Consider the following 13,101-nt stretch of genomic DNA (forward strand, 5'->3'; position numbering starts at 1 on the left):
CTGGTGCTTCCTGGCACAGCGCCTAGGGACAGAGCAGACTGCACACAGCCTGCACACACCGCTGGCTCTGGTCTCAGCACCACCTTACTGGGTTGCCAGAGCAGATCTTCAAGCAGCGAGAGCGTAGGTATATATATGTGTGCGTGCGTGCCTGTCCGTGCATGTGTGTTACACCACCAGGCAAAACCAGGCGGTGCTGGGCTGCCCTGCCAGCACAGCTTCCTCTGGGCTCTTTCCCCTGCGGGGCTGCTGTTGTCCCGCTCGCTGCACCGCGCTCTGTGTGGGACGGCGGCAGCTGAGCACAGGGGGATTTCACTCCAGAGTGGGACTTTTCCTTGCGGGCTCCTGTTGCACAGCCGGGCACCAGCTGGGGATGCAGAGCCACCAGATGTGTCCGGAGAAAACCTCCTCTTGCAGCACTGCTGGTAAGACCGCAGGACCCCTGCCCATACTCTGTGTCCCCCTGTGTTTGGGGTACAGGTGTTTTTCTTTGCCATTGTTTCTGCTGGCCCCTCTGCCACATCCCCAAAGTGGGGCAGTGGGCAATCTCCTCACCCTGCCCGGCGGAGCTGGCAGCCCCTGTGCGCAGGGCGGGACAGGACGGGATGGCGTTGCAGGAAGTTACAGCTGCAAAACAGCCGCCTCCGGAGAGGAGCTTCTTCCCGGTACAGGGATAGAAGGAGGCAGCTGAGCAGCTGGGCTCTCCTCAACGGGCCCCACGGGCTCAGCACCTGGCAGCATGAGCACAGGGAGCCGTGGGCTCAGCCTCTCTGTCAAGGAGTCCTGCTGGAGGTAACCCTGTCGCTTTCGGCGTGGCGTCGCTCTCGCCTCGCTCAACGTCAGCCTCGCCATTGCCCTGGGCTCCAGGTCCCCGCACTGCCAGGGCCTCGGCTGGCTACCGTGTCCCTCTGGACAGGAAGCAGGGAGGCGGGAGGCTGCGGAAACCATAGAGTTAGGGCATGTGGGCCAGGCATGCAGCAGGGGTCCCTGAAGGGGGACTGCAGCAGACGGGCGGCGTGGGACCCTCTGCTCAGCAGCATGCCCTGGGTGGCAGAGCATGCAGGGAAGGGGCCGGGAGCCGGGCATGGGACACATTGGGGTTCGCTTGCTGCAAAGGCCTCAAGGCCAGGACACGCAGGTTCAAGGTCAGCTGCACTGCTGCACAGGGGTGGCCCTGTGCCTCAGTTTCTCCATCTGGATAACATGACGAGGGACTACAAAAAGCCTTGGCTATGGGAGGTGTGAGCAAGCCGTTGCCCTGCTCGTCCTCTCCTGGGGGAGGGCAAATGCAGAGAGATTTGCACGCTGTCCCTTCTTATCTGCTGGGGTTTGCTTACCTTCCCGCCCCTGTGCCTCAGTTTCTCAGGATGTTGGGGGCTGTGAGCGCAACCTGTGTTCCTGAAGGATCACCCTGCTGAGCTGGGGTGGGAGCCTGAGTCAGTGCCGGCACAGCTGGTTCTGCCGGACTGGACCATATTGCGGCAAGTGAGGCTGGGCAGGGCACTGCTGCGCCACATCCCTGGTTAGCAGAGCTGCCGACCCCATTCTGCTCTGCCCCACGGAGCTGGGCCCATGCAGGACAGCTGCCCGAGCACCCCAGAGCTGCTGAGCCCCTCGCCTACCTCTGGAGAGGGGTGTTTTTCCTGGGAAAAATCACCCTGTGCTGGGCTGGACCTGGTGCAGCCCTGAGGGACCAGCTGAGCCCCCTCAGCCCCCTGCCAGCCTGTGCCCCGGCTACTGCTGGCTGCAGCCTCCCCAGCTGCTTTAAATGGGAGGAGGTTGTGCTCAGCAACCCTGTGTGCTGCAGCTGCCTTGGCCTGGCAGGCCCAGCGAGAGGGCTCAGCGGCTGCCAAGGACATGGCAAGGGCTGCCCTCCGGGGGACAGCACCGCTCAGCAGGGCCAGCCACTACGGGACAGCCCCAGGGCACGCCAGTGCTAGACTGGGGAAGCCACCGTGCATGTGGCTATGGGATCATCTTTATTTTCTCCCCTTCCTAAGCCCCTCCCTGCTGTCTCCTCTCTCCCAGCCCCAGCTCCTGGTTTTACAGGATTTCATGGCAGTTTGGGGCAGGCAGTTGGATTGTTCTAATATAAAGCTTTAAAATGTCAAGGCCTCAAGCCTGGGAGGAGGAAGCCTGCCCACTCCCCAGCACTTTTGTTCTCTCTGTTATGATAGTTTTTATAGCTGTACTGTTACAGCCAAGCCTAGGTTAGTGACTCTCGGCTGCTAATAGGGAGGAGATAGTTCCCTGCCCCTTGCGCCCCAGTGAATTAGGTGGCTGGTGCCAACTGAGGCCGTGGGGGGTGGGAGTGAGTCTGAGGGGCAGGCAGGCTTGCCTGGCAGGGTGAATACCTCCTTAGTCCCTGCTTTGCTGCCCTCTTAGCTGCAACCCTACCAGCGATGCCCAGGTAGGGCTATGAAGGATGCTGGATGGGGAGTCTGAGGCGGGACGTGCTTCTGCAAGCTCAGCTCTGCTCCAGCCACCCTACTGGCCAGCCCACTGCTGCTCCCCATGGCCGGTGGGTTTGTGGGGTCAGATGTGGGAGCAGGTCGTTCCTGATCCAGGCATCCCTGGGCTGGGCTGGGAGTAGGTACAGCCTCAGGCTGCAAAGCTGGGCTGGGGCAGGTCCAGGCACCCAGACGGCCTCATGGGCTGTCCCCTCTCTTTCAGGCAGAGGATGTTGCGGGCCATGCAATGCCAGAGCTGCCTGCCCTGGGGCAGCTGGACGCAGCTGCATCGATCCCTACCAGGGAGCAGGGGGACCCGGCGTGTGTATCTGTGTGCTGCTTCAGTGCCAGGTGAGCTGGGCTCTGTGCCTGTGGGACTGTGACACTGAATCTGTCCTGCCCCCAGGGAAGCCCTGTCCCTGGTGGACATCCCTCCCCAGCTGCACAGCAGAGCCTGCGCAGTCTGTGGGTCACCCCAGCAAGACGTGAAGCCAGTGAGCTTGGTGGTGTTAGCTCTTCTGGGCTGGAAAAGGCCATCCCTAACCATGTGCATTGTTCTTCCCCCCCAGATGCTACAGGCAGCTACTTCCTCAGGAAGATCCTTCGCGCAAACAGCATCTCCCTCCTCAGGTACAGTGCCACACAGCTGGGGCCAGGCCCATTCTGCCCTGTGGCTGTTCGCCACGGGACCTGGGTGGCTGAGCTGGCTGCCTTGGGACCATCGGGGCTCTGCGGGCAGAGATGCTGCTTTGCCCCCACCTAGAAAACAACCCAGACCCAACTCCCTGCCTGCTCTGAATTCAGCCCAACTCCTCTGCCTTGCCACAGGTTTGCTGTGGGGATGCACAGCGCATGGCTTGCTGACCTGCCTTCAGTTCCCAGCCATGCCCTTGCCCCAGCCCTGCGCTCTCCCTTGGTGCAGGGGAAGGAAGGGGTGAGCTAGCTCTACTCAGCACTTCCCATGCCACTCACTTGTGATCTGCCCACCCTGCCCCTGGCAGGGCTTGGAGCTGCCCTCCTTATGACACTCTCCTTCCTCTTGCAGGGGCTGTGTTCGCTACCAGGGAGGGTCCCAGGAGCACTCTGTCCAGCCCAGCTCCTCTCGCCACGGCTTGTCTCAGCTGAGGAACCTGGCCTCTTCTGGTAAGCTTGCAGCCCTGCGCTGAAGAGGATGGAGGATCCTACACAGCGGGTTGGGGGCAGCTGCTGGCCTGGGCAGTGTAAGGGTTAGGGTTCTGTCCTCCTCTCTGCAGCCACCTCTCTGCAGTGGCTTGGGGCAGGCAACTTCCCCAGTCCCCTGCCAGTGAGAAACCCTTGTCTTGTCAAGCACCTTCCTCTTCCCAGATGCCATCAAGAAGCACCAGAAGAGCCTGTCTGCATGGTTCAGCCACCAGCCCAATGAAGAGAGGCAGTTCGGCCCTTCCTTCTCGCTGGACGCAGTCCATGTGGACCCAGTGATCCGGGAGAGCTCCCTGGAGGAGATCCTGAAGCCCTCACCTGACCTAACCATCCAGAACCAGCTCCAGCAGCCCTGCAGCCAGGTTATCAGCCTCCAGAACCTTTTCGATGTGGATGCCTGTGGGCGGCAAGTGAAGAATGTGGTGCTGTACGGCACCGTGGGCACGGGGAAGAGCACCCTCATCAAGAAGATGGTGGTGGACTGGTGCCATGGTCGCCTTCCCCGCTTTGAGCTGGTCATCCCCTTCTCCTGCGAGGACCTGTCCCATAGTCATGCCTCCATCTCCCTGCGGCGCCTCATAACCAAGAAGTACCAGCACCTCCGGGACGTGGTGCCAATGCTGGGTACTTCCAACCTCAGGGTGCTTTTCATCCTCAATGGCCTGGAGCGCCTCAACTTGGACTTCCGGCTGGCTGGTACAGAGCTGTGCTGTGACCCCAATGAGCCTGTGCCTCCCTCTGCCATCGTGGTCAACCTGCTGCGAAAGTATCTCCTGCCAGAGGTCAGTGTCTCCCTCCAGCTCCTTCGTGCTGGAGAAAGGCTGGGAGTGAGCCCTGGGGCATTGCAGGCATGGCCGTTTTGCTAATTGCTTGTAGTCCAGCTTGGCTGTGAGCGAACAGGCAGCCTCCATTCCTGGAGGGACTCACCAAGGTGGCCTCATGTCACTGTTACTGGTTTGTCTCTGTGGGGTCTTTTGGGAGGCCTGGTAAGGCAAAGAAGGCAGTCTGCTGGGCTGTGGTCTTCCAGACTCAATATATGTTTAGTAGGGGATGGGGAAAGCTCTTCTGTCCCCTCTGCCTGGGCCAGATTTGAACCAATGCCCTTTGGGCAGCAACTTCTTGAACCCCAGCCCCTGGGTGGTGTGATCCTTGTGCACCTATACGTGGGTTATGCACTTGGGACTCTGCTGAGCTTAGATCAAAGCCACAGAGGGAGCACCTCCAAACTCACCCAGCCCTCTGCTTCCAGGCCAGCATCATTGTCACCATGCGCCCATCGGCAGTGCGCCGGATCCCCGGCAAGTACGTGGGCCGCTACGCTGAGATCTGTGGCTTCTCTGACACCAACCTGCAGAAGCTGTACTTCCAGATGCGTCTCAGTCAGCCTGGCTGCAGTGGAGAGGACAGTGTGGGTAGCAGCTCAGGCGAGCAGGAAAACTTGGTTGAGATGTTGTCGAGGAACTTGGAGCGCCACAACCAAATAGCCGCTGCCTGCTTCCTGCCCTCTTACTGCTGGCTGGTGTGCACCACTCTGCACTTCCTCTACTTCACCAGGACAGTGCCTCCTAGCCAGACCCTGACTGGCATCTACACCAGCTTCCTAAGGCTCAACTTCAGCGGGGAGGTGCTGGACAGCACTGACCCCACCAACATCTCCATGATGAAGTATGTGGCCAAGACGGTGGGCAAGCTGGCCTATGAAGGGGTGATGTCCCGTAAGACTTGCTTCTCAGAGGACGACCTGCAGCAGTGCTTTGAGGTGGAGATGAAGACTGAAAGCGAGCTCAACCTCCTGGAGGTCTTCCGCAGCGATGTCTTCCGCTTCTTCCTCACTCCATGTGTGCAGCCGGGCAAAGAGCACACTTTTGTCTTCACCATCCCTGCTATGCAGGAGTACCTGGCAGCCCTGTATGTGGTGCTGGGTGAGAAGAAGACCCTGGCACAGAGAGTGGGGAAGGAGCTGTCAGAGGTTATTGGGAAGGTGAGCGAAGATGTTGCTGTCGTTCTGAGTATCATCTCCAAGGTGCTGCCCTTGCGCTTCCTGCCAGTGCTCTTCAACCTGCTAAAAATTTTCCCTCGCTACTTCTCCCGGCTGAGTGGTAAGGACCGGGATGCTATTGCACACACCATGGCAGAGGAGCTGTTCAAAGAGGAGGACTACTACAACGATGATGTCTTGGACCAGATCAATTCCAGCATCCTGGGCGTGGAAGGCCCCATGCGCCACCCTGATGAGGCCCCTGATGATGAGGTCTTTGAGCTCTTCCCCATCTTCATGGGTGGGATATTGTCCCGCCGTAACCGCGCCATACTGGAGCAGCTGGGCTGCTCCATCAAGAACCTGGCAGCCTTTGAGATCGCCAAGGCCATGAAGAAGACGGTCATCAGGAACAGCCGCAAGGGGCTGCCCCCCTCCGAGCTGATGGACTACCTCTTCTTCCTGCATGAGTTCCAGAACGAGCGCTTCACAGCTGAGGCCATCCGCTCGCTCCGGACTGTCAACCTCTCATCCGTCAAGATGACTCCTCTCAAGTGCTCTGTCCTGGCGTCTGTCATGGGCACCACGTGCCACGAAGTGGAGGAGCTGAACCTGACCTCCTGCAACCTTGACACGAGCAGCTTGAGGATCCTCTTCCCTGTCCTGCTGCGATGCAAAGCTCTCCAGTGAGTATCACCTTCTTCTGCCCTTGGGCAGTGCTCAAAAATTGGGCTCTCCCTCACCTCTGCCCATCACAGGGATACACTAGGAGCCTGAGCATGGCAAAGGCAGGGAAGGGCATGCACGCCCTTATTTATCCTCAGTGCAGACTTAGGGGACTACAGCTTCCAACATGCAACACTGCTTGAGCAGCCTTGCTAGAGCACTGCATGCTGGGATTTGCAGTCCCAACACAACCTTCCGTAGGACTCCTTGGGCAGCTCTCTGCATCTGGTACCACAGGTTGGGCTGCCAGCTCCCCTGGTAGACCCAGGTCCCTCCCATTGCTTGCCCCCCCCGCAGCCAGCCAGCATCCCCGTATAGCTAGCTCTGCTACTACTAACCCTGGGCAGGAGATACGCAGCCCAAGGGTGGGAGTCTGGGCTGGCCAAAGGAATGGGTTCCGTTCCAGTCCATCTGTGGAACTGCAGTCTTCCTGTCGCCCAGGGGGTGGCGAGCCGTGCTCAGCAGAAATGGACTCGGCTGTATGGCGGGGCTCAGGAGGCTTGGTAGGATCCTGATCCCTCCTCAGACCTTCACCCACCCCCTGCGGACTCTGCACCCCCTTCCCTTCCTTTGCTCTTACTGGCACTGGCTCTGCTGGGTGGTGCTACCCAAGCTCTGGTGCAGTTTCAGTGTGCTTCCTTTTGGAGAGGAAGCCTTGCGTGGCCTTGTCTGGGGAGCCCAGGTAGGATGGTGATGGGGAGGGCCGGGGAAAATGGAGAGAGCAGGGTTGCCAGCCCCCTAGGTAACAGCCACTTCAGTTCTGCCACCCCGATGTCTCGCTCTGCATCAGTCTGCAGCTCAACAGCCTGGGATCTGATGCCTGCAAGGAAATCCGCGACCTGCTCCTGCATGACAAGTGTGTGGTGAGCAACCTGCGGTGAGTACTGCCTCTGTCCTTGCACGAAACTGGCTCTGCTGCCCACCATGTGTCCTGGTCCTGGGCCCCCTGCCCAGCCTTGGCATTGCCCTGAACTCCTGTGTCTACAGGCTGGCAAATAACCCCGTGGGCGAGCAGGGGGCACAATACCTGGCTGAGGCGCTGGCAGGCAACTGCTCACTGACCTATTTGTCCCTGCTGCACACTGCACTGGGGGACCGGGGCACTGAAGTCATTGCTCAGCACCTGGCCAAGAACCAGCACCTCCAGGAGCTCAACCTGGGCTACAACTCCCTGACGGACACAGCTGCCCTGCACGTGGTGGAGGTGGCCAAAAAGCACGTCACACTGGACAAAGTGCAGTGAGTTCACTGCCCCATCTCTTCCCTCTTGCAAGCGATGCCTCCGACCCAACGTCCCTCTCTGTGGCAGCGAGCGGGGAGTCCCTCTCTGCCTCTGCATCCTACCCCCAGCCCTCACAGTTCCTTTTCTCTCAACCCGCAGTCTGTACTTCAACGACATCAGCGAGGACGGCAAGCGGGCACTTCACAGCCTGCGCATGGACCGGGACGGCGTCAGAGCGCTGGTCTTCCTTACAGCAGGCACTGATGTCTCCGAGTACTGGTCCAACATCCTGAACGTGGTGCAGAGGAACCTGCCTTTCTGGGACCGCGAGCGGGTTCGGCAGCACCTTGCCCTCATCCTGCAGGACCTGGAGAGCAGCCGGAGACAGACTGCCAACCCCTGGAGAAAAGCCAAGTTCCTACGAGTTGAGAGCGAAGTCAAGAAGATGCTGGGAAAACTGCAGCACGGGACGCTCTAACCTGCTGTCCATTCACCCGGCCAGGGAGGGAGCAGTGCTACTGGGGAGGAAACACTGGAGTTTGCCCCGGCAGCACATCCCCTGTGCCCTTATCTGCGTGGAGATGCCTAGTGGTCAGGTGCTGCCAAGGCTGTCAGAGGTGCTGGGTATGTGGGGCTCAGCCCTCATTTGCAGGCAAGGCTGAAGTGTGGGAGAACTGTACAGAGACCAGGCTAGGAGCAAATGGGACTTGCTCTTCTGGGCTTGTAGAGACCCGGCCCCTGCACCCCAGCCACTGCTGGCCCAGCCACGAGCCACAGCAGTGGCAGAGGGGCAGTACTCAGGCTTGCTTGTGAAACCTTTGGTAGCATTAAAGTGTACTCTTTGTTTCCACTGAAGCACATAAGTGCCAAGACTCGATCTCCTCTCCAGGCCCTTCCTGGGGGAGGAATGCAGAGGCGCTGGTGCAGCTGTCCCTCCAGCAGTTGGTGTGGAGGACTCTGACCCTTCCCCATCTCATGGGGCTAGGATGGGGCAGCCCACTTCTGCTCCAGCCCATGCCAAACCAGTCAGTCTTCCCCACTATGGGCTGCCCTTGGGAGCAGCTGAAAGCTGGGACATCAGGGTCTGTTCCCCAGCTGGGTGTCCCAGGGTGCTGGTCCCTGCACCCAGCTCTGCTGGGCGAGGGCTGGCAGTGCCTCGGAGCTGGGAGGGCAGAGGAGATGTCGGGGCTGTTTAACCATTAAACTTGGAGCATCTTGGAAGAGGCGGGGACACTGGCTTCCCTGCCACTTCACCCTGTACCTTGCTCCCTCTCGCGATCCCTGCAGCGATGAAGCAAAAGAAAGGTATGTGCCAGGGCAGTGGGCTTTGTCCTGTGGAGACCCTTCCCCACGCGCATGTCTCCAGCCCCTGCTTGCTTACAGAGCAAGGCAGTGTCAGAGCCCAGGCAGGCCATGGAAAGGAGCTAGAGGCATCCAGGAAAATGCAGATGGACATTGTGGGGGTGCTTGGCAGGAATCTTCTCCTTGGGTTTGGGGGTCCTTGTGCTGGAAGAGGTGGGGAGGGGTTTTATGGGGAGGTGCGCAGGGGAAGGCCTCTGTCTCCATCTCCTGGCTCCAGCCAGCTCTCTGGGGCCCTGGTGACTCTTCTTATCCCTCACTCAAAAGACCTGTAAACCCCCAGGACTAACCACCATCTGCATACCGCCACCTGGCCCTACTTTGGCCCTAGTGCTGCAGGACTCCTCTGGGCTGGGCAGTGGGTGCCCATTGGACCCAAGCAGCAGGTGTCCTGCTGCTTTGAAATGCAAGAGGACACTGGTGGCGGGGCCAAGGGCTGAGCTGTGCCCCGGCGTGGGCTGTAGCTGGAGGGCAGAGGTGCCAGGGGAGCTGCGTGGACTCGGCAAACCCACCTCACCTGGCATGGCATGCTCAGCCTGTGAATGGACAAGCCCTGAGTTGCTCAAGAGCATGGAGTCTGCTCCCAGCCCTGACCTCTCCTCTCCCTCTGCAGGGTTCGAGGGTGACAAGAAGTCCATCATGTAAGTGCTGAGCTCCCACTGGCCAGGGGCTTCCTGGGACTCATGGCCCCACAACCGGGCTGTGCTGGGGCACAGCCTCAGCTGAGGCAGTGTGGGTCATGGCTGCCAATCCCAGCTGCCAGCCCCAGGGAGGTCTTCCCGGAGTTGTTATCTCAGGAGAGTTGTGGGGCACAGTCCAAGAGAGGCATCCCCTCCTGGCTTTCCCCAAGGAAGAGGAGGCACTGGAGCTGTGGCCCCAGCTGGCCCTTTCTGGGAGGAGGAACGGGGCTCCCCACAAAAGGGCTGAGGAGGGTGGGGGGAAGGCCATGCTGCTGCACGAATGTGGCCTCTCCTGCCCTTTATCATTTCAGAAAATTTGAATTTAACCCTAAAGATGGGATCGACAACCCTGCCTTGTCACTGGCTGAGGACATGGGTAAATACCCTCATCTCCCCAGGGCATCCCTGTGTCAGCACGGGGTTCTGGCAGCTGGACATCGCTGGGGTCCTGGGCTCTCTCACGCCGGGGATCTGTGGGGAGGTGAACAAGCAAGGCAGCGGGGATGGGGTAGAGAACCTGTGTCAGGATCCCTGCAGGGCCCTGCTCATGGGCTGTGCCCCCACGCAGATGGCGAGGGCATGGGGGAGCCCCGCTTCTACCTCCTGAGCAAGGGCAGTGCAGAGACCTTCGGCTTCTGCCTCCACGAGGAGCTGGGCTGCCAGGGCCACGTCATCCGGCAGATCGAGCTGGGGGGGCTGGCCCAGCGCAGGGGGCTGCAGGATGGGGACCGGCTCCTCCAGGTTAATGGCCACTTCGTGGACCACATGGACCACTGCAGGGTAAGCTGGGCGCACCCTGGGGTTGTGGGAACGCCCAGATCATCCCCGGCCGGGGGCACAGAGGATGCAGGACCCCACTACCCTCTGGGGCCCGGATTCCACAGGCTGTGGTTGGAGGGGCACACTGCCCAGGGTTCACAGCCTGGGTCCTTCCAGGTGGTGCAGAAGATCAAGGCCAGTGGGAACCAGGTCCTACTGGCGGTGCTGGACGGTGACTCCTATGAAGCAGCCAAAGCCCTGGGCAGGGACCTGTCCCAGATGCTGCCGGCAGACGTCCGCCCACGCCTCTGCCACATCATGCGGGACAAAAGTGGTTTTGGCTTCAATGTGTCGGGTCCGGAAGGTAAAGTAAGCAGTGGGATGCCAGTGCCGCAAGCCTCCTCGATGCAGTGCCCCACTTGCCCCAGACTGCCTCTTCTCCACCCTGCAGGCGTGAAGGGCACCTTCCAGCTGTCGGTGCGTCAGGACGGGCCAGCAGAGAGAGCAGGGGTGCCACCAGGCTCCTGGCTCCTGGAGCTGAACGGGGACAGTGTGAGGAGCTACTCGCACGCGCAGCTCACCCGAAAGGTGCGTGCTCCCGGCACAGGTGGGTGGGGGATCGGAGCTGGCAATGTCACTGAGCACCCTGCATTTCCCACCCAGCTTAAGCAGAGCGGCAGCAAGGTGACACTGCTGGTGGCGTCCAGTGCCGTGGAGGAGTTTTACCGCCTGCGGGGCCTGCGGGTCACAGCCGCCTTGGCGGACACCTCCTGGCTCCCCTTCAAGGTCCGGGAGCTGCACATGCTGAAGGGTCCGGCTGGCTACGGGTTTCTGCTTAAAGAGGATGACTGCAGCTCAGGGGCCAGAGGTGAAGGGGCTGGGGGGGGCAGTCTGTACCTGAGCAAGGCACGTCTGCGGGTCGGGAATAGCTGCAAGCCTTGTGCCCACAGCAGGACCCTGTCCCCACCTGCACACAGGGGTCAGCGGTGCCAGTTCCCCTCTGGCTGAATGCCTCTGTGAGCATCTCCCCACCCTCCCTCTGTCCCGCTGTGGCAGGCCAGTTCCTGTGGGACGTGGATGCGGGGCTGCCGGCTGAGCAGGCAGGGATGAAGGAAGGGGACCGTCTCCTGGCTGTGAACGGTGAAAGCATCGAGGGGCTGGACCACCAGCAGACAGTGCTCAGGATCCGTGCCCATGATGACCAGGTGACACTGCTGGTCATTGACCCTGCTGGTGATGAGTTCTACCAGTCGGTAGGTTTTGGGGACCCAGCGTGGTCCACCCCCTGGGGAGCCCTGGGGTGCTGTGAGGCTGGATGATGGGGGATGGGTGTCTTGCCCCCAGGCCTGTGCAGTGAGGTCCTTTCTAGGGGACCTGGCTTGCTGGAGAACCAGGAGCTGTATGGCTATCCTTCTTCTGTTCTTCCAGATCGGGCTGTCCCCTCTGTTGTTCTTTGAGGACAGTGACCCTGCCTCAGGCTCCCGCACGCCCTCCCTGCCCTCTCCCAGTGGCTCCCCTGGACTCTGTCATGTTGAGGTGGGACCAAAGGGACCTGGCTCCTGGCTGGTGGCTGCTGCCAACAATATAGGGATCACACAGGTAACCTCTCTTTCCAGGCCCGCGCGGCAGTGCTGCTCACAGCCCGGCACTGCTCTGAGTCCTGGCATCCTCCAGCCCTGCCTGTCCTAATATTTCCCTGGCACCTGTGACTCTGGCAGGAGGGGGCTGCATGGTTCCCTGGCCACAGGGGCCAGGCAGAAAGACCCCTCCAACCTGCCCATGGGGCAAGGGTGGAGTGTGGTGGGGTGGGTGGATGTGCACTGCCCACAATGCCCCCATGGTGTCCCCGCAGAGCCCACGCCGGGAGGAGCAGAGGAGGCTGCACCAGGCGTTGTAGTGGCCCAGGCGCACCCTGCCTCCGGCCAGGCTCCCCCACACAGCACCTCGACCCAGGCCGTGTCCAGCCCATCGATGCCCCTTGCCCAGCTCCCCGGAGAGCACAGCGCTGCTCAGCATGGCCATTGCATGCACAGCTGCTGTGTCTCCGTGCCTGCAATGGGGCTCGCAGCATCACACCTCCCAGAGACTCATCTCCACTGACTGAGGCTGGCTCCAAGATTTTATTAACCATGGTGGTGGCTTCTTGTAACCTGAAGACAGACCTGTGTCTTTGCCTGCCCAGCTGCCTCCAAGGGTATCTGGGGACATTGCGCTGAAGCCCTTGCCCAGCTCCAGGCTCTGGGAGCTCCCAGGAGAGCCGAGGCACTGCCCTCCACACCATGACCCAGGGAGCTGGGGAGCCTGAGGCTTGGCTCAGCCCAGGGCTGGCCTTTGGGCCGCTGTGTGAAGGGGAAAGGGAGCAGCGGAGCCTGACGGGGTGCTGGAGGAACCCCCCACCTCTCAGCCTGTTGCTCAGGTCTGCACCTGCATGGATATGTCTCTTGTGCTCCTCCTCTCATCCTCCCTGTGAACCTGTGGGCAGTGAGTGTCTGCCCCCCATCACAGCACTGTTACTGCATCACCTATTTGGCGTGTGATTAAAGGACAAATCCACACTGCTGTTCATGTGGGTAATGTTATGGAGAGGACTGTGACTCAGCAGTGCATCCCAGGGCCAGACAGGACCCATCTTCTCTTACCTAGCCCGGGGCAGCTGGGGTGTTGGGCAGTGGATGTGGGAAGCTCTCTAAGTGTGCTGATAGGGAGGTAGGGGCTGAGAGTCTGTCCTGTCCCGGGGGTCCCCAGGGC

General features: G+C 60.7%; 2 protein-coding genes across 4 annotated transcripts; both read left to right on the forward strand.

Moving 5' to 3' along the window:
* The first annotated feature begins 99 nt into the window (after window positions 1-99).
* NLRX1 (NLR family member X1) lies at window positions 100-8,410 on the forward strand. 3 transcript variants are annotated; one of them, XM_075172924.1, is made up of 10 exons: window positions 100-425; window positions 1,359-1,485; window positions 2,674-2,801; window positions 3,020-3,080; window positions 3,496-3,593; window positions 3,795-4,411; window positions 4,879-6,293; window positions 7,124-7,210; window positions 7,321-7,572; window positions 7,715-8,410. In XM_075172924.1, the coding sequence occupies exons 3-10, from the start codon at window positions 2,681-2,683 to the stop codon at window positions 8,031-8,033; spliced, it is 2,970 nt and encodes a 989-aa protein (XP_075029025.1). In that variant the 5' UTR covers window positions 100-425; window positions 1,359-1,485; window positions 2,674-2,680; the 3' UTR covers window positions 8,034-8,410. The 3 variants fall into 3 exon arrangements, with proteins under 3 accessions (XP_075029025.1, XP_075029024.1, XP_075029023.1); XM_075172923.1 differs by lacking the exon at window positions 100-425 and adding an exon at window positions 622-792; XM_075172922.1 differs by lacking the exons at window positions 100-425; window positions 1,359-1,485 and adding an exon at window positions 622-792.
* Window positions 8,411-9,586: 1,176 nt separating this feature from the next.
* On the forward strand, window positions 9,587-13,100 carry NHERF4 (NHERF family PDZ scaffold protein 4). Its single transcript, XM_075172928.1, has 8 exons — window positions 9,587-9,970; window positions 10,163-10,374; window positions 10,531-10,717; window positions 10,805-10,941; window positions 11,017-11,221; window positions 11,410-11,606; window positions 11,782-11,952; window positions 12,206-13,100. Exons 1-8 carry the CDS (start codon window positions 9,598-9,600, stop codon window positions 12,248-12,250), a joined length of 1,527 nt encoding a protein of 508 aa, XP_075029029.1. The 5' UTR covers window positions 9,587-9,597; the 3' UTR covers window positions 12,251-13,100.
* The last annotated feature ends 1 nt before the right edge of the window (window position 13,101 follows it).

Source organism: Calonectris borealis, chromosome 24 (assembly GCF_964195595.1).
Source record: "Calonectris borealis chromosome 24, bCalBor7.hap1.2, whole genome shotgun sequence".
Lineage (NCBI taxonomy): Eukaryota > Metazoa > Chordata > Aves > Procellariiformes > Procellariidae > Calonectris > Calonectris borealis.